Source organism: Strigops habroptila, chromosome 2, assembly GCF_004027225.2.
Source record: "Strigops habroptila isolate Jane chromosome 2, bStrHab1.2.pri, whole genome shotgun sequence".
Classification (NCBI taxonomy): domain Eukaryota; kingdom Metazoa; phylum Chordata; class Aves; order Psittaciformes; family Psittacidae; genus Strigops; species Strigops habroptila.
The window spans coordinates 11,780,623-11,800,221 of NC_044278.2; the positions used below are offsets into that span (position 1 = coordinate 11,780,623).

General features: G+C 41.0%; 1 protein-coding gene across 1 annotated transcript in view; it reads left to right on the forward strand.

Moving 5' to 3' along the window:
- Positions 1–19,599, forward strand: part of POLQ (DNA polymerase theta) — a 54,063-nt gene that overhangs the window by 12,754 nt on the left and 21,710 nt on the right. The window contains exons 6-16 of the mRNA XM_030472032.1: positions 1,945–2,164; positions 3,212–3,356; positions 3,452–3,598; positions 4,656–4,868; positions 8,118–8,260; positions 9,950–10,154; positions 10,918–11,060; positions 13,021–13,214; positions 13,514–13,638; positions 15,073–15,316; positions 16,124–19,269. Coding sequence (XP_030327892.1) covers positions 1,945–2,164; positions 3,212–3,356; positions 3,452–3,598; positions 4,656–4,868; positions 8,118–8,260; positions 9,950–10,154; positions 10,918–11,060; positions 13,021–13,214; positions 13,514–13,638; positions 15,073–15,316; positions 16,124–19,269 — 4,925 coding nt within the window. The remainder of the gene's footprint in view (positions 1–1,944; positions 2,165–3,211; positions 3,357–3,451; positions 3,599–4,655; positions 4,869–8,117; positions 8,261–9,949; positions 10,155–10,917; positions 11,061–13,020; positions 13,215–13,513; positions 13,639–15,072; positions 15,317–16,123; positions 19,270–19,599) is intronic.

The window sequence follows — 19,599 nt, forward strand, 5'->3', positions numbered from 1 at the left end:
TTCAGGATCTAGATTCCCAGCACCAAACTGCCAAGTGGCTCCATAGTGCTCAAACACCCACAAAGGCACATGGAGGAGATGGTGCATTGAGCTTCTTAATCCTCATTGGTGGTGCTGAGAGAAAGTCAAAATCAATTGTTTCCTTAGCACCAAAAGCCAGATTTTGCCAGTTTTCTCTGTCGCTTCCTGTCTTGAGTTGTGCCAGCGCTTGGCTAAGCACAGACTACCTATTTAGTGCTGGGGGAACTGCCATTTCTGCACTGGCTCTCCAGCAGACATGTTAGCCAGTATTTCCTACCCTGATTTCCAGGATCCAGCAATGTTCTGGGTTTCATCACCTCTGACTTTTTCTCATATTGTGCCCATAACTCCTGGAATCCAGTACACTTCAGAGCAGTGTTGAGTGGCTGCCACTCCTTTTACCTTGGCTTAATCATGCAGCTGCAGCACAAGTGAAGTCCACTCTGCTTTCATCCCTTGCATTGAAAAAGCAGGGAGGAGAAAACATTTGTCAGGGAAAAAGGGACAGATACATCAAGGAATGTTCCTGGGAAGACACAGTACTTCAGCCTTCATCATATAGGTCCAAATGCCCAGATTCACCATGTCTTTGTTATGGTCAAGTTGACACCAGTTCCCTGTACTGCTTACGGACACGAAGGAGGTGGCAGCTAGTTTTGCTTTGGAATCCACTTGAGATTCCTGGAATTGGAGACCACGTTTTATCTCAAATGTCCTCCCAAGTCTGTGCTGCTTTTTTTCCTTTATCCAAATTCTTTAAACACTGTCCAGCCTGACTGATTATCAGAGTAACCAGTGCTTTTAAGAGCTTTTTAAGTGGTTAGCTGGACATCCCACTGAAGTATAAGGCTGTGTCTTCTCACCAAGAGAATGTCTTCTGCTGGCCATTGCCAGCGTGGGTGCTTTGCTTCTCCATGAGGCTTTTGCAGAGCCAGTCAGAATTCTGCAGCAGATTTTTCTCCTCCCCAGTCAAAGAGTGTGTTGTGGAGCTGTAAGGGGGAAAATCTTCAGTCTAGATGACAGAGCTATCCTAGCAAATGCTTGAAGAGCTTGGATCACAGAGTCTGCCTCTCCACATCCTCCTTTTTATTTTCTCATCAGTGACTGGCCTGTTTTACTCTAGCTTCCAGGTAGTCTTTTTTCCTTCATCTTTGCCAGGATTACCTGGATCTTCTAAGAAGGTTCACGTTGTTTCTGAGCTCACAGTGATTTGTCAGACTTTTTTATTTTTTAAAGTCTCAATTTGTGGCTCAGTGCAATACAAATGAGGAGTTTTCAAATGTAGGCTTAGGAGCATAAAACCCCCCTATTGTGTGGTCGTAAAAGCCTGAATTAAAATATAGATCTGGGCATCTAAATTAAGGGTTTGTGTTTTCAGGTCTGTTAAGAGTCCATTACTTCTCACTGCCTTTAGTAGAAGCTGCTGTTCAGCACTTTGAGAACTGAAGCTGCTTGGTTCTTTGCTGAACTAAGGGCTTTGGTTCCCACCTCCAGGAAGGCCTTAGTTGAGTATTATTTGTCCTGAAATTGAAGCAAATGGAAGTGTTTTAATTAAGGCATTTAAGCTTAGAAAAAACCATTCATTTATTTCCATGTTTTTGTCAATGGCAAGGAAATAGTTAATTTATTTATTTGTTTCCAGTTTCTCCAAATATGCAATCAGTTTATGGCTGCTGTTACCTAAAGAAGCTTTGAGTTTAAGTTCAAAATGATAAAAAGTTGTATTATTTTGTTATCAATGCATAACCTGACGTGTTTGCTAAGAGTAGAGTATGTGTTGTTTCTTTGTCAAGATGTTGAATGAAACAGCTTTGCACTTTAGCTGCCGGAAGGAAGTAGATTGAGTTAGCTTTTCTGAATCCTGTTTTCCAGGAAAGGAGCTTGTGTTATCACTAACTTTCATGTTCTTTTAACCACTTCCAGACAGGTGAAGATGACCAGTCCAGATTTTGGCGGGATACAGATAGTAGGCATGAGTGCTACCCTTCCTAACTTGGGACTCCTAGCCTCATGGTTAGATGCAGAGCTATACTGTACAGATTTTCGGCCTGTGCCCCTCAAAGAGTGGGTGAAAATTGGCAGCAACATTTATGATTCCTCCATGAATTTAGTGCAAGAATTCCAGCCCAAGCTTCAACTGAAGGTAACAAAACTGAGCAGTGGCTTTGGAATAACACCTTTTATACAGCTAATGTTAAACAGGCAGCTACTGGTACGTTTTTAATTGGGTTTTTTGGTAATAGATGGCATTCCCAACTTCATTGTTTACTTCACAGATTGTATGGTTAAACTGAGAACAAAATTGAGGGGTTTGTCCCCTCCTGATTTAAACAAAAACCAAACCAAAACACACTCACACACATGAAGTTTCTTGAATCTGACTTGAAGACAAAGTTGACTGCAGTTATCTTGTCTCTGAGCCTCGACCTCACCAATTCTGCTGAATTTGTCTGAATCCTTACTGATCTTTTGCTGTGTATATGCAGTTCCTGCCATTGCTCCCCTGTTTTCATTTGCATTGTAGTGCTTTTTATTTCTTACTGTGCACCTGCATTTTTCTCTTCCTCCTTTGCTTGCTGGAAGGGAATCTGGCTTAGCCAAGCAAAACAGATCAGTTGAAGGCCCTCTCTTAGGATCTTAAAACCCAAAAGGCAAGCTGTGAACAGTAGGGGTTTGCATGCACATCTATGTAAGTATCCATAAAAGCCTTCCGCTTGCATTCTTTGGTCAGCAGTGCTTGTTGCATGCATCTTATTGGGGATGCTTAAACTATATCTCATGCCTTTAGTTCAGACATCCTAGTTGATAAGACTTCCTTAGTTATTGCAGAGGAAGTTTTTCCCTTGAGACTCTTCCTAGTTCTTCACCACTGCTGTTAGCCGTGACATGGAGGTTGCAGTGATTTTTTTTGTGTAGTGTGGCCTTCATTCAGAAACAGAGTTATGAAAGCAAGACCTAAAACCTTAAATTTGTTCATGGGTAGATCTAGGGCTTTCCTCAACAATGTGGTCATACTAGTGCTTGGACTTCCCAAAGCAAGAGAGAAACTAAGATACAGTGCTCCATCTTCTTTGTTTGCTCCTCTTTATGACTTGAAGTAGAAGATTCATACTGTGACACAGAAGAATGACAGCATTTACAAGACCCATTCAGTGTGAGAGTGCATTGAAAATATTTTGTCTCAATTCAGGGAGATGAAGACCATGTCGTTAGCCTGTGTTATGAGACTGTTTGTGGTGGCCATTCAGTCCTGCTTTTCTGTCCATCCAAGAACTGGTGTGAGAAGCTGGCAGACATCATTGCCAGGGAGTTCTACAGTTTGCAACAGACTGAGAGTAAGAGAAACGTAGTTGATAGAAGACTGAAGTGTGATGCACAGTGCCTTGAATGAAAATTAAGTAGAAACTATAAAAATATTTTCTATCTCAAGGTTCTGGAAAAAACTCAGCCCTGGCCCCAGTGGTTGTGGACAGAGAAGGGATTGATGAGGTTCTGGATCAGCTAAAGCGTTCTGTCTCAGGCCTGGACTCTGTGCTCCAACGTACTTTACCATGGGGAGTGGCATTTCATCATGCAGGTATTCCTGAATCTCTTGGTCTTGATGGTCAAGTGTTATGGGTTCTTTTTGCTGTAGTTATCAGTAATTTACCAGTTGCTTTTTGAAGCCTTCTGTAGCTTGCGAGTGAATTAAAATGCTTCAAGAACCTCACAGTTGGAGATAAGCTTGAAATTCTTTTACTGTGGCCTAAGACTTGAATTCACTCATTGCTACGATAAATCTTCTCTCGGTTGTGTTGGGTAACAGCAACTTTTTAAACACAACTGAAATTTTTTTTTGGTGAAAAATCAGCAGCTTTGCAGCCCAGGCATTTTCAACTTGTCCCTAAAGCTGCCAGAGTATTTCAGAGCAATTTTCCTCAACTTCAGACTGAAATAGATGAGTAAATAGAAGAAGTATAACAATGAAAACATAAATAAAAAGAGCATGTGCTGCAAACGCTTATGGCTAGATCTTTTATTTCTTACTGAAGTTAGTACTAGTGTATGTGACCTGTTGATTCACTGAGAGACTGACTCTGGAAGAGAGAACACTATCTATGGCATTGAATATGTAGTGCAAGTAATTCCAAATGCTTGAGTGTGGATTTCTTTCTTAAGAATAAAATCGGCCTGAAGCCCTCAAGGAAGTGTAGAAAGATACATATTAGACCTCTAACCTAGAATGGAAATAATGAAGAAGGATTCCAGGGTTAGGATGGCAAATGACTAATTCCTAGTTTCCTACTGTTTGTTATATCCAGTTTGCTTCTTTTTATTTTCTTTTTTTGTGTCTTACTTGCACTGCTTGCAGATATGTAGTGATAATTGTTCATCTTGCTATGATGTGTACAAGAACCTTAGAAAAGCTAGTTTATAACTGTTACTGTCAGTTGAGTAATAAAAACTTAATGGTGAAGTTTTGCTTCACTTACAGTTTGAAAGAAGTTAACTGAGGGGGTGGTGTGAGTCCCGTTCCTAACACTGAACGGCAAATACTCATTCAGTTTGTTCTTCCCCTTGCTGGCCAGTAATATTATTAGCTCTTAAATGCAGTCTCACCTTTACTAGGTTCGCTGAAAGTCATCTCTCCTCAGGTCTTACTTTTGATGAACGGGACGTCATTGAAGGAGCCTTTCGCCAGGGCTTGATCAGAGTCCTAGCAGCAACCTCCACGCTCTCATCTGGAGTGAATTTGCCAGCACGCAGAGTCATTATACGAACTCCCATGTTTGGTGGCAAACTGCTGGACATTCTCACTTACAAGCAGATGGCTGGAAGGGCTGGCAGGAAAGGAGTAGACACAGAGGGTAAGCAGAGGCTTTATTAACATTCTCTAAGAACAGTGTTAACCTGATTAAATCCAGGGCAGTGCTTTGCAATTAGTTGCTGATCATGATGAATTCCTTTGGTATTCAGTATGATGAAGTTAATCAAGATGAATTTGTTTGGTATTAATGGAGTAAAAATTGTAATTCCCAGGGGATTCTTTTCACTGCGTAAGACTTACTTTGGTATTTACATATCAGTTACTTCAGGAATGGGCTATTTTCTGGTTTGAATACTTGTTAGCTTCTAAGGCTGTGTTGTTCATATGCCTTAGTTCTGGGGTCCATGGTCTGGGATCCATGATCCATGGTCAGTTTACTAAAGCGTTTACAGTTTCAGTGAAAATATTTATGGTGAACTCTTATTGCACAGGCCTGAAATGTAAGAAGTGCACTTAAAGTCTACAACTAGAATTTGAAAACTTCTTTTGTTGTCTGAAGTTCTGATTTGGGTTTCTTAAATTTCCACTAACTTAACCATAACCTTTATGGATCTTGAAAGTAGCAATCCAACATTGGAATGGGGAAAGAGGAGCAGTGGTTCATGGATAAGATGGGGTCTTCATGCATACAGCGGCACTGGTTGATGTTCAACAAAATAATCCTGCCTGTTATTTTAATTTGCAATGGAAATTTGTCTTCATGGATGATATTTGGAAAAATTCTATTATACAACTATAAACAGGGAATCAGCAGCTCAACAGAAGCAGGAAGTGGGATTTGCCCTACTGATGGTGTGATTGGTGCTTGCTGGAACCCTGTGTAAGCAGACTGTTCTTACATTTCACTTTCTATTTTTGCTGGAGTAGCATAGCAACAGAGCATTTTGCGACCTATATCTCTAGGAGCTATCCCCATGTGTTAAAGCAAAAGGCAGCTGCATGCTGTATTCTGAAATTGTACAGACTTTGTCATTTGAGTGTAGTTGGCAGGTGTAAAATTACATTATTCTTTGAAGTTTCTTCCCCCCCCTTCAAGATACAATAATTAGAACCCTTTTTTTACAGTTGTGATGTGTCTGTGTTTTGCACTGTAAGCGCTTGAGTTTTGCTGATGAGCTTCATAAATGTACCATTTTTTTCCCACTCCGCAGAGTCTTTTGGAGAGAACACAAAGCTACGTTACCAGCTGCTGCTCTTTCACAGAGTAGGGACACTGGAGGATAGCAACTTCAGCTGGAAAAAATGCCTTACATGGATATGAAATTCAGCTGACAGACAGCACAGAAATGCTGTTGGGTTGACTTCCCCCTCCCCTCCCAACATTGTAGTGTTGGATTGTCTCAGGTTTTGATTTTTTTGCTTTTTCTAGTTTGATGGAAATTTAAACCCATCATTTTAGAGAATGAAATTGGGTTATTTTTGTATTCATCAAAACTGTCACGTTCCCAAGGTGAAATAGGTAAAGCTGTTCACAATCACTGAACACAACTTAGAAATGTAATAGGGCCTTTTTTTGCTTTTAATGGACTTCTATGAGTAGATAGCCAGAGTCTTCTGGTGCTCGTCTGGTCTAATGCTAACCTAGACTTCCGCTCTTGTCTGAATGAGGGATCTTCGAACAGCTTAGTTCCCCACCACCATCACCACTGTTCACTGGGTTGCAATTACTGACTTTAAGTTCTTAGTTGCATCTTGGGAAAGAGTTTCCTCCAAGTCTTGAATGACTGTCAGATAATGTAGAGTCAAGCGAATACCCATCTTCTGTTACATTTATCACACTGAAGAGTCAACGTTTTCAGAGGGAGTTGGAGGTCATATCAGAATCCACCTTTGAAATAAGGGAACGTTCTTTATTGCTGCAATCAAAACAAGCTTTGCTTTCACAAAACAATGCTTACAGGCAGTTTATCTTCTGTACTCTCAGCTCTGGCAAAAGTACATGGTCAACAAAGGTAAAAAGTTTCACCTGACAGGATAAAAAAGATCCCAGAGACACATCCTCTGAGCATGCCTTTCATTCTGTAATTCATTTATGTAATCATGTTTAAGCTGTATTCCATTACTCACCTACACTGCATTTGTGCTATTTATTCTGCTCATTAAATTTAAGCGCAGTTGTGTTTTCATTACCTCTGGACTTGCTAATTACGGTAGCATTACCACAGCTATGGTTTTATCATAACTTAACATTCCTAGGATCTTACTAAGATACCCACTACCAAAAGTACCTTGGTGTCCAGACAATCTCTAGAAGTTATCAGAAACCTATCATGATATTTACTGTGCAGCTAATCATATCTAATGCTCTCTTCTTAGTCAAAGGCAAGCTTGTCCTACCCATAATTCATTTATCCTGTGCCAACTGGCAAAGCTTCTGACTAGGCTAGATCTCCCAGGGACCTAGTTTCATCGAATCATAGAATCATAGAATGGTTTGGGTTGGAAAGGACCTTAAGATTATCTAGTTCCAACCCCCCTGCCATGGGCAGAGACACCACACACTAAACCCTCTGTAATGGCTTTGTTGAAAAGATCTCCTTTATGTGACCACTGCATTTTCCATGCGTAGTTAAGAGATTCACTTAATGATGTCTCAGAGCATTTTAAGGTAAGGTATATTTAGATGTATTTTCAGTGGAAACTATTCAAGATACTTAAGATACTTAAGATCTTAAGTATCCAATCAGGATACTTAAGATGTGTGTGTGGAGGTATATGTGCATATATGAAAGTTCAGAGAATGCATAGTTACTTAGATTAATAACTTTGGATTTCTGAATTACTTTGGTGTTTGTGTTATTTCATCTCAGGAGCGGAAGCTGGTTGACTTAACCAAGCTGTTGAAGTGCTGTGCAGCTTTTATGTTTTCTTCCTGCTTTCAAGAATCTTTTCACTTTAATAATGTAGCGTAGAAGAAAAATTGATGCCACTGTATATTATAGTTCCAGCCCATTCCAGAGCAAGAAGCGAAAGTTGTTCAGCAGCAAAGCAGATGAACAGAGAGGCTATGGAATCTCCTTAGATGATTTGGCAAGACCCTGACCAGCATAATGTAACTTGAAGTTTGCTCTGTTTTTAGTTCTTAAGTATTGCATATCCGTGGAGTTCTTACATAGCAATGGATATACTCCACTCAAGGTTGCAAAGGTGTATCTTTTTTTTGGTGTTCAGCTATTTAAAGAATACCTATGGTTTTCCATTCCATTAATATGTTCTTGATGAAAAGCTATCACACTGCTAAGATGTGATACGTAGGTCATTGTTTGTGTGTTTTTGTTTTTCCCTATAGGTGAGAGCATTTTAGTTTGCAAGCCCTCAGAAAGATCGAAAGGAACTGCTCTACTTCAGGGATCTCTCAAGCCTGTTCGCAGTTGTTTGTTTAGAAGAGAAGGGGAAGGTGTTGCTTCTAGCATGAAAAGAGCAATACTTGAGGTACAAGACATGCAGAGGGGGGTTAGAACTGGATGGTTTCTTTTGTGAGACCATCAGGTGTTTATCTGTGCACTTTCTTTTTCTTCTGTTTCCTTCCTTGTCAACCCAAGCAGCTTCAGAAGAAAATTACCTGAGTCTGCCCAGCTTGCTTCAGTATTTAGCATTTTGTTTGGTATGATTCAGTCTCTGCTTGCTGCAGATTAGGACTTGAGCACAATCAAACAAGGGTTACTAAGCTTTGCTTATACATTTAGATATGCTCAAACTTCAGGCAGAAATAATCACACAATCACAGAATGGTTTGGGTTGGAAGGGACTGTAAAGCTCGTCCAGTTCCAACCCACTGCCACGGGCAGAGACACCTTCCACTAGAGCAGGTTGCTCCAAGCCCCGTCCAACCTGGCTTTGAACACTGCCAGGGATGGGGCAGCCACAGCTTCTCTGGGCAACCTGTTCCACACACATTGTGAGTTTTATTAGTTCTGATGGTGGAAGTTTCTTTTGTCTGCATGTAAACTACACACAGCGGTACATGAAGCATCACTCTGCAGATGCAACCTGACAGTGTTAACTGGGAGATGCTTGTAAACTACAGATGCCAGAGACTTTGTAGACTGAATTAGGCCATTATGACATTTGTAGAACCTTGGAAGGTCCCTTATTTCCTTCCTCAACTTGTCTACCTCTTTTGCATAGAAATGATTGAAGTTTTGTAAGTAGATTTTTGGTGAACAAGCAGGTGTGGTACCTGATCTGCTCCCTCTAGCCTGCCCTCCTCTGTAGAGTTCCTACAGGAGTAGAAAGGGCCAGAACGATCTTTTTTTCCACATATGTGAGCTCATCTCCCTTTCCAGAGTTGCTTTTGGTCTTGAACTGAGCTTAGGCTCTTTAAATACAGCTCATTTGCTGTACTACTTCTACTGTCTTGTGAAAGCTGCTGTGGCGCTTACAACTTGGATGTGATTGCATAGATTTTGAATTTTTAGCAGACCAATGGAATTTCTAAAGGCATTTTTCTACATAAGAGCCGTCTAAAAGATGGGGGTTCCTTTTTGGTAGCATTGCTGTATAACATGGAACAAATCCATTGAAATCATGAAAGAAAGTTCTTATTTAAACACCTTGCTATCTCAGGGAAGACACACACATGGCAATGACTTGGAAAGAAAAAACAGTTATGAACCAAAAAGACAACAAAATCCAGGGGAAAAACATCACTTCCAATTGGGACAACAATGGTGGGGTATAGCACTCACATTTATTAAGAGAAAACTTCAGTATGCTGAACAGCCTTAGGAGAACTCCTCCTTCCTGCTTTGCTTTATGTCTTCAGAAGATTGCAGTTTGTGTTCTAACCTTTTAAAAGGATTTCACAATGTTGGCAAAGCAAAATGCCAAGGACTAGTCTCAAATCTAAATTGCTACTATGTGTATGTCTGCTATCAAAATAAGATTTTATAATTCATTCTTTCCCATAGCTTAGTCCTTTTACTTCTACCTAAGGTGTCTTAACTTCTTGCCAGTAAAGAAAACCTTGCTTAAAGGTTGGCAGTTGCTTTGCCTCATGTTCCCCTCTTGTACTGGTTCTTTAAAACTTAGATATCTGATGGATCAATGTCTTTGATTCTCTGATCTATGGTGCTTCCTCGTGCTTCTCTGTCAATGTGAACAAGTAGTTGTCTTCAACAGATCATAGTGGGGGGAGTGGCCAACACTCCAGATGATGTGCAGACCTACGCTTCTTGCACTCTCCTTGCATCCAGCTTGAAAGAAGGCAAGTGGGGAAATGAGAAAGCACAAGACAAAGTGCAGACTGGACCTATTGAGGCTTGTGTGGCTTGGTTGCTGGAAAATGAATTCATTCAGGTTCTGGACTCTGGCGATGATGTGAAAGGTAATGTTGGTGTTCTCATGTGTTTCAAGAAGTTTTTAGCTTTCTGAAGGGTGTCTTTATACCTGCTTTAACATTTTGTGCATGCACGTGTTCTTGGAAGGCCTCTCTGCCTATTACCTCTGAGGCTGATGCATCCTAGTCTACAAATGCCCGAAATATCTTTTAATAAGGCATACTTTTACTGCAGGATTTCTGCACGTTATCTGTAGACTGTGATTTTTGTCTTTCTCAAGAAGAACCAGCACATTCTAAGAGAGTGCAAGTCTCTTCTAGAGCTGCTTGGTGTACATGATTGCACTTTTTCATGATTTTCTTAGAATGGCTAAGGATGAGACTCTTACAGTAATGTCAGGTAATCCCCCTGAAAATCCCCATTGCAAGTAGTTTGTATCTCTTTTGTAAGACAAGATGATAAGAGATATTGTGTGTTCCTAAGAAATACTCAAAAATGATAACTCCTAGGCAGGATGGCAGGTGGGATTCCAGTGTTTTGCTTCAAACAGTTATCACAACTGTTAGTCTGACTAGTTAGAGGTATCAAAGCTTGTGATCAGGCTCTGAAAAAGGTTAGACTTAGGCAAGTCTAAATCTTTTATTTGTTTCCATTTTCCTTCAGAATGGAAAAATATGCTATTTCTTCTTGAGAAAGCAGTTGGGAAAAGTGAGTAGAATTGATATCTATAAAATACTTTGCAGCCTCAAAGTGAGACAGAAACTTGCACTTCAATGTTCTTCTGTGGTTTTGTTTTCTTTTTTTAAACAGCAAAGGTTTACCATCCAACACATCTTGGCTCAGCTACTCTTTCCTCTTCTCTTTCACCAACTGAAGCCATAGAAATCTTTGCTGACCTGCAGCGAGCTATGAAAAGCTTTGTTCTGGAGAATGATCTACATATTGTCTACCTGGTAGGTTCCTCCTTCTGTGTTTTGTATTTTGTCATGCCAAAACTCAAGGGCTCCATGAATGTAGGGAGGTTTTTTGTGCTCTGCTTCGCTCATCCTTCATGAAGAAAAGTTTCTAAATTGAATGTCCTTCAGAACTAGTCTGCTCCCTTAGTTTGCATTGTGGAGGCAGGTGCTGCATACCCATCTAAGCCCATTGTGGCTTAGATAGGTATACACTCCTGACTTTGAAAGATTTCAGAACATTGTACATTTTGGGTGTGTGAAATAATGCTAATTTTTCTGAGACACTCCATGAAATCGATTTGTTATGTGTTTGGGATCAGCGGGCTGCATCTCGGATTACTTATGGTAGCTCAGAAAACTTTTGGGGTTTTAGCATCTATTTTGCCTACAAAAAGCCTCAGAGAACTACACTGCTGTCTTCCTATGAGTGGGCTTTTCTTCAGTTCAGTAGCAGTGAAATTCATCTCTGATTTGGTTTACTTTCCTGGCAATGCTTCCAGGGCTAAAGGAAGAAGCATGATAAATCTTTTGAGGGGAATGTGTCCCAAAGTTTGTCATGTGCACATACACTTAAGCTAAGCAATGCTATTTCAGACCTTTGGAGAGGAAGCCATGAACCTGTGAAGATTAGTGAAGAAACAAGGTGGAGTTGCAGTGAACATCTTAGTATTCATGGCTGCCAGAGGTCCATCACACAGTCATCATCCAAAACTTGACAGTTGTCTTTAGCTTCCTTAAGTATAGTGGATTCTCTTTACCAGGCTGATAAATCAAAGACAGTGATGGCAATAGAGTTTTTTCCCCTGTACTTTTTCATTGCATGTCTAATGCAGCATGTCTAATGTTATATTAAGTCAAATACACTGTTGAACAGAATGTTCTTGAGATTCTCCTCCATTAGCTAGCCTGAAACACTTTCTTGCAAGTCTATTCACTTCCAAGGGTGAAGGTTTGATTGGTTTTTATGGCTCTTTTTGTTGTTTTTAAAGAATTGTTCTCCATGTGTTCCTTATAGGCTAAAGAGAATTTATCTGCTATAATGCTTCTTAATTCTTTTAGGCTTGAATCTTTTACTTGTTACAAATAGGAAACTGAATTCCAGCACCTTGTGTTTTAGGCAAGCGTATTAAAGCAAGTATTTGCTAGTCTTTAAAGAAAAAAAAGAAGAACTTGCAACAAAAAAGAGCAACAAACAACAGAAGACAATCCCCAACCTTAACAATGTTTGTTCTTATCAGCAGATGAAGGGGCATGGATGATTTACAACTATGTAGACATCTGGTATTCTGTGTTATGTTAAATATTCCCCAGGAACTATTAGTTATTTCAAACTCATTAATCTTGCAGTATATCGATACAGATATGAAGACATTTTGTCTCCTCTTACTGACACTGACTCTGTGCTGACAGAGCTATAACAGAATTGCTTTTCTGTCTAAAAGTGTTTGAATGCTCTGGATGGTTTTTTTCTTAGTGTTAATCAAAGCTGAGATTTCTTGTACTCCAGGTAAATGAAAGCTTCAGCAAGTTCTGGCAAAGGCTATGTTCCCTCCTGCTTTATCAGATGCTGTGGCAGTGGTTAGTGTGGTTGCTACTGGTTTTAATACCTATCTATCAGTTTTGTTAAAAACAGCGTAAAGTTTAGTTCTGTTAAAGGAAAATAAAGATGAAACTTAAAAATCTTCTAGTGGCTTGGATGTGGGAGCAATCTGACCAGGATTCCAGATTGTTTGATCATTAAAGTACCCGTGTGAGTCAGATCTCATCAGTACAAATACTGAAAAAACTAGGTTAGAAGAGCTTTTACTTTCTTCAGGGTACATGGTTATGACTCAGTGCCTCTGAGTAGTGCGTAGGATGCTCCAACCACATTCCCTAGGCTGTATTTTTGTTTATCCAGAGCTCTGTTCTGTTTGTTTCTCTGAAATAGGTTTTTGCATTGTCTTCCATCCTTTAGGTCACCCCAGTGTATGAGGAGTGGACCACAATTGATTGGTACCAGTTTTTCTGTTTATGGGAGAAGCTGCCTGCCTCAATGAAACGTGTGGCTGAGCTGGTGGGGATTGAAGAAGGTTTTCTGGCTCGCTCTGTAAAGGGCAAAATCATAGCTAGAACGGAGAAACAGCATAGACAAATGGCCATCCACAAAAGGTAGCCACAGATTGGTGTGAATGTGCAAAGATTAGAGGCTATAACATGTGGAGTGAACAGGCTTTGTGTCTGTTTCCAGGATCTGGCTCTCTTGCTGAGTGAGCTGATAGCTCAGAGGGGCTGGATCTGGTCTTCTCTGGGCTTAGAACACTGCTGGCTTAAGATGTTTTGCTGATATTCTTGGAAGCCACCTTCTTTGTTTCTTTTGCATGCTGTCCTATGCTATCACAGTACATTTTGCCATGTACACTAATGTGCCTTGGTTGATGATTTTGTATCCATGTGTACTACTTCTACAGGTTTTTCACCAGTCTTGCCCTTCTGGATTTAATCAGTGAGGTTCCCTTAAAGGATATGACCAAGAAATATGGCTGCAGTCGTGGCCAGCTTCAGTCCTTGCAGCAATCTGCTGCCACCTATGCAGGTGAGTTGTCAGGACAAAATATTTCGGGAGTTGTAGGCTAGTCTGTTTTCTTTCCTTTCAGATAAGATTGCCACAGTGTGGTGCTAACAACAATCAGTCTTGTGAGACCACTTCCAGCTTGATAGCTTCATCTGTGGTTGCCCCTGCTTTGAGTTGGAACCACAGAGTGTGCTGTGGGAAGGGGGCCAGCTGAGTGGAATCAAGCAGTGCTGTAGCATGCTAAGGTCTGTGAAAATCATCTGTGTACTGTGCAAGAATATGGTTTGTTCAATACTAAGTGTGGAAATAAGCACAAGTCCATCCTGAAGTGTTGCTCTATCAAGAAAGAGTATCTTTCAATATGAGTAAAGTTTGGGGTCTCTAAGACTTAACATGGCTTTCTCCTGCTTGCAAAGTTAATTGGCCAGAAAGTGTAAGTTTGTAGTTTTCAAAACAGTGTGAGTAGTTTCTGGGCCATTTATCACCATTGAACAAGAGGTCACCTTGAACTTCATTTCCTTAAGAGGACTGTGTAGCAGTAAAAGTAACAGCCCACCATGTGAATGATATATGCCTAAGTCCTCTATTACTCCATAAGTGGGTCTTCAATTTTTAAGACATTTTTAGCTCAATTTGCGAAACCTTGTATGTGGGTTGAGCATGAGTCAAAGCCCCAAAATGAAAAGGTCACGCCAACTGATGCAGAGTCGTTCAAATTAATTCTGGTAGTAGAAATAACTTTTTGTTGTAGCAGTTTCATAATTCTCTATTTGCAGTATTCATAATTTTCACAAAAGTAATTTTGGAAGTAAAATGAACTGTTGACATGACATATAGTTAAGAGATGGTAAAAGTTGTATTCTATAATCACTGTAAAAGTAGTCAGAAATGTGTGTCTTTCAGTTACTTTCATATTCTGAAGATGCAATGTGTGAGTAAGAAACTATCTTTGCTCTGCTCTTTAACACCTTCCATCTGCTGGGAACTGCAGTTGTAACCTTTATCACAGGCTTTGCTACCTCCTGTGATGCTCTCAGTAACTGAAGGCCAAGATCTACAGGCTAAGTTCTGCTCTTATGGACATCAGTGCTGGCTTTCCTCAAAGATCTGTGGCTTCTCTTAGTGCTTTTCATCACTGCTTTTTCTGTCTTCTTCAGCGTGTGGTTCCTTGGACTCCTGTTACAGGACATGCATGTGCTTCACGCTTTCAAGATCAGCATCTTTGAAAAAACAGTGTCATTCAGAATTATACCTCACTGATAAACTAGTTAATTCTAGATTGAGTTCTGCAAGACCAGTTCCTAGTCATAGTTATAGTAAACACGAGTTAGTTTCTGTAAATAATGGGAAGGTCAGAAATGTAAAGTGAATGCAGATCAGATGAGGGGGAAAAATGGATTCAGCTTGGTAGAACTGGAGCTGGAGTTAAGGCATTGCTGTAATTCTGTGTTCCAGGAATGGTAACTGTTTTCTGTAATCGACTGGGCTGGCACAACATGGAGCTGTTGCTCTCTCAGTTCCAGAGCCGCCTCACTTTTGGGGTTCACAGGGAGCTTTGTGACCTGGTACGAGTGTCTCTGCTGAATGCACAGCGTGCCAGGATGCTTTACAACGCTGGCTTTGTCACAGTGGCTGATCTTGCTAAAGCCAGTCCTGATGAGGTGGCAACTGCTCTGAAGAATTCAGTACCATTTAAAAGGTGAGAAATCACTAAGCCCACAAGTCAAGTAAAGGAGTTTGTAAGGTGAAGGATTACAGGATGAAACCTGTAACATAATATGGCAATCTTTTGGTACTTTGTGTCAAACATTAGTTAGAAATAACTTGTGGGTCTCTGTGACTGCTCACAGTCATTCCATGATTATTTTGAAATTAATAGAAGCATCTTTTATTTGCAGCATAAGTTTGTGAGACCTAAATTTTCTTTTTATTCCTCTTTTCAATGCACTGTTTAGTCTTGGGTGAATTGCTAATGCTTTCTGAAGAAGCTTTTCTTTTGCTGCCTCTAAAAGGCGGCTCCACCATACGATCAAAGGAGTTGATGATTTATTACCATATATCATTTGAGATTCTCTTGTGATTTTCATGTTGGTGCAATGACAAGCTTCCTTGATCAAGCACTTGTTGGACTGTGCTGTGACACTTGGCTGGTTCATACACCTGAAGTTTCCTTGCTTTGGAAAACAGTGCAGGAAGGAGGATTGATTCAGACCCTGGATCTTGCCCTAGGAGGGAGGTGGGACCCATCTGGGGTACACGCTTGGGTACAGAAACCTGGGAATGTTTCTGGGGTATGCAGGCAGTAATATCTTTCATCAGCATCAATTCACGTATAGAAAACTGAACCACTTATTTCCTATTAAGTGCATTATATTTTGGATATAGTGCTGCTGTGAAGCTAGGAAGCTGTGAAGCTAAATGAAATGGGACTGGGGAGAACAGTGCCATCTCCTTGTGTTGTTTGTTATTTTATGCATGAATGTTTACATCTGTCTGTTTCCCATAGTGTTCGTAGGGCTGTGGATGAAGATGAAGAATCAGCAGAGGAGCGTCGGACTGTGCGCAGCATCTGGATGGCTGGAATGAAAGGTTTAACTGAAAGAGAAGCAGCTTCCCTCATTGTGGAGGAAGCCAGGGGACTTCTCCAGCAGGATTTGGCACTGATGGGAGTGCAGTGGAACCCAGAGTCTTTTCTCGAGACTGATACATCTTCTGTGATCAGCAGTGAGTCAGAACTGGAAGACAGACTACATAGATCGAGTGGAGAGCAGTCTTCTGAGTCTTTGAGGGTGTTAAACAAAAAAGGGTGTAGAGTTGAACGTTGTAATGGCCTTGGTTCTCAAACTGGAAACTTATCCCTTATTAAAAAGGGACACAAAAGGCGACTAAGCAGTAGTACAGAAAACTCTAGATTTGAGAGTGAAGTCCCAGGCAACAGACAGGCTCGAGCAGAGGAAGGCAGTGATGATATTGTGTGCAGTGCTAGGAAACGGCCAAATAGGTGCAGAGATAATGAAAATGTAGGAGGAGTTTCTCTGGTCAAACCCAAGCTGGATTCTGGGAGAGCAATTCCAGAACTCCCTACTGAACAAGCAAAAACACCAGCATTGAGAACAAAGTCTTCAGCCTCTAGATTGCTAAAAAGCATGGACATGCATTTAAACCGGACTAGGAAGAGAAATACTGCTTCAAAACTGCAGAGGTCACTTCTTGAAATTTCAAATACACTTGCCATAGACATACCAAAGCCACCTGCTTTCCACCCCACCATCTCAACAGATAATTCTTTTTCAGACCAAAATAGTAAGAAATTTATGGAAACAGGGTCTGGAAGTCATCAAGTCTCAAATTCTGTACAGGTGGGGGAAATGAATCTTGGGAGGAAAGATAAAATGGAAGGATTATTTCCAGAGCCCACCACCACCAATGAAGGTGTGCCTAAAGGGAAAGTGTGTTTTCAGGCACCTGGTACATTGCAGGGTAATCCACACATCAATGTGGAGAAACACAGTACTGCAGGAAGTCTGCTAATACCTGGCAGTGCAAGGCTACAGAAAAACAACAATACTGATGGTAAGCAGAATGAAATGAGTAAAATGCAAACAGAAGCAAGATGTGCTGAGACGATGATGGGTAAGCAGCAGATGGCTTTAGACCATGGTAATGTAACTGCTAGCTACTCTGGAAGCAGACATGTCCATTGTGGCAGCAGGATACAGAAGCCTCTGCATTTTTGTCCTGGTCAGGATAAATCTTGCCATATTCAGATTCAGAATGGTGGCCAAAATGAGAGTGAGAAGCCCAGTGGAGTACTGCCACAAGCTGGAGCATTGCAGAAAGCCAACAGTCATCCTAAAGACTCTCTAGTAAAATCCAGAGGTGTTTGCAATACAGGTAAAGTTCAGAATGGTCCATCCTCTCATCTGTTTTCTGACCGTAAAGACTTTGAAGATAGCTTCCAGTTGGATACTCAAACTGAGATGATAATAAAACAGGAGGGAGCAGCTGGAGTCACAGGAGAGCAGGGAATGCAAGGTTCAGAGCTGGCAGCAATACCACAGCAGGAAATCCCCAAGAAACTAAGCACTTCACGGACTGATAATGCTCCTGATGAAAGGCTGGCTGCAACACTTAGGAAACTGGGCTTATCGAGTCTTATAACAACAAATAATATTACAAAAAACACATCTCAGCACTGCAGTAATAAATTTTTGGAGTCTGGGGGCCTTAATTTGCAGCCCATAGTGAAGGAAAGAGAATCTGCACGTTTCCTTCAAGGAAGTGATTTCTCAGTGACCGACTCCCAGCTACACAGCTTTCTGCAAGATTTCCAGACCCAAAAGTCAGTGAAAGGAGAGAGTGTGTCTAAAGACCTTAATAAAGCAACCTCCCCTTTTGGTAGGGAGCACATTGGCAAAGTAGAATGCAACCCTATCCCCGAAACAAGCCTGAATATGAGTGATAGCTTGCTGTTTGATGATAGCTTTGGTAATGTCAATGACCTTTCAGCTGCTCACATCACGGAAGCTGACAGAAAGGACCCTGCGGAGAAGCAAGAGGCTTTGCTTCCTCCAGATGGTCTTTTGCAGAACCTAAGGCCTCTTCAGAATAAATTTGATGGCAATCAGAAAGAGCATGAGGATCCTGTGCAGCCTAACAGTGTGTCTCCAGCATTCTCTGATATAATAGCTGAAGTTTTAGATCATGCAAACTCCCCGTCTTTTCTGGAAGATCTTCCTTCTACATTTCACAGTCAGTCAGGATTAAGAAACCCAGTGACTTTTAACAGTGACCCTCATCCAAAGGCTTTAGTAGGAGATCAAAGTGAACAGCTTCAGAGAAGTCATCAAGCTCTAGACAGCAAAACCCATCCAGTAGTGTGGTCTGACCACTCTTTTGAACTAAGCCCAGGATTGCAGGATGTATTAGACAAATGGCCTAGTGCCTCAGGCACTGAACCACTTTCAGTAAGCTCCTGTTTGAAAGGAAAGTTAATTGCTCCTATTGTTAATCAAGAGCAAGATCCAGGTTTTAAATCTGGCTGTTGTCTGCCAGAACCTTTGCCCACTTGCCAGGATTTGGAAATCTCTTTCAAGGTTAAAGAAATTGAAACAGAAAACTTGGATTTTCAGAAAACAGACTGCATAACACTTCCATTGAGGGGAAGCAACACAACATCCTGTGTTCCACCAGATGGTAACAATGGGCTTATTCCTCCAACACCCCGCAAAGAACTTTTTCCAAAGAGTTCTCTTTCTTTCCCTATGACATCTGCAAGGAAGAGACAAGTCACCTGCATGCATGAAAGGCAGCTGATTAAGCCACAGCAGAATAGCAAGGACAATGCAGAGCAGCAGGTAAAAACACTCCAGGTCAGTCTTGGAAGTGGAGACTCAATCGAGACTGATGAGATAAAAGATGATTCCACTATAGACCAAGGCTTTTCACTGCAGCTCTCTCAGGATGCTTTTCCAGTTGTTCCCTTAAGTGCTGAAAGTTTCACTATTATTGATGTAGCAAGCGACAAAGCACTTTTCCAGACTTTTGTTGCAGAATGGAAGGAGAAGAACAGATTCTCCATCTCAGTGGCATGTGAAAGGACAAAATGTCTTTTGTCTCCCAAATCAACGATTGGTGGCAAATTCAGAAAAGGTCAGTTACATGTTCCAGTGTGTTATTTTGTGAACAGCAGGGTGGCATCTTCAGCTTAAAGCAGGAGTGGAGAAGAAAGGGGATTGCAAAATGGTTTACAATTACTGATACTAATTGGATATTGCCAGCTGAGTATTAGCAGAGGATGGAGAATTGGGGTCAAGCATTTCATTAGTAGGTCTTTGGTTATAGTAATTAAGTGTTGGCAGCTTGCTTCTATGTGAGAGCATCTAAACATTCTTAACGTTTCATTGTGTATCAGACTTTGAAATGGGTCTGGCTTGAGCAGTCCCTTTATCCATGTCAGAAACAAGCCTTAGTGTCTTTTCA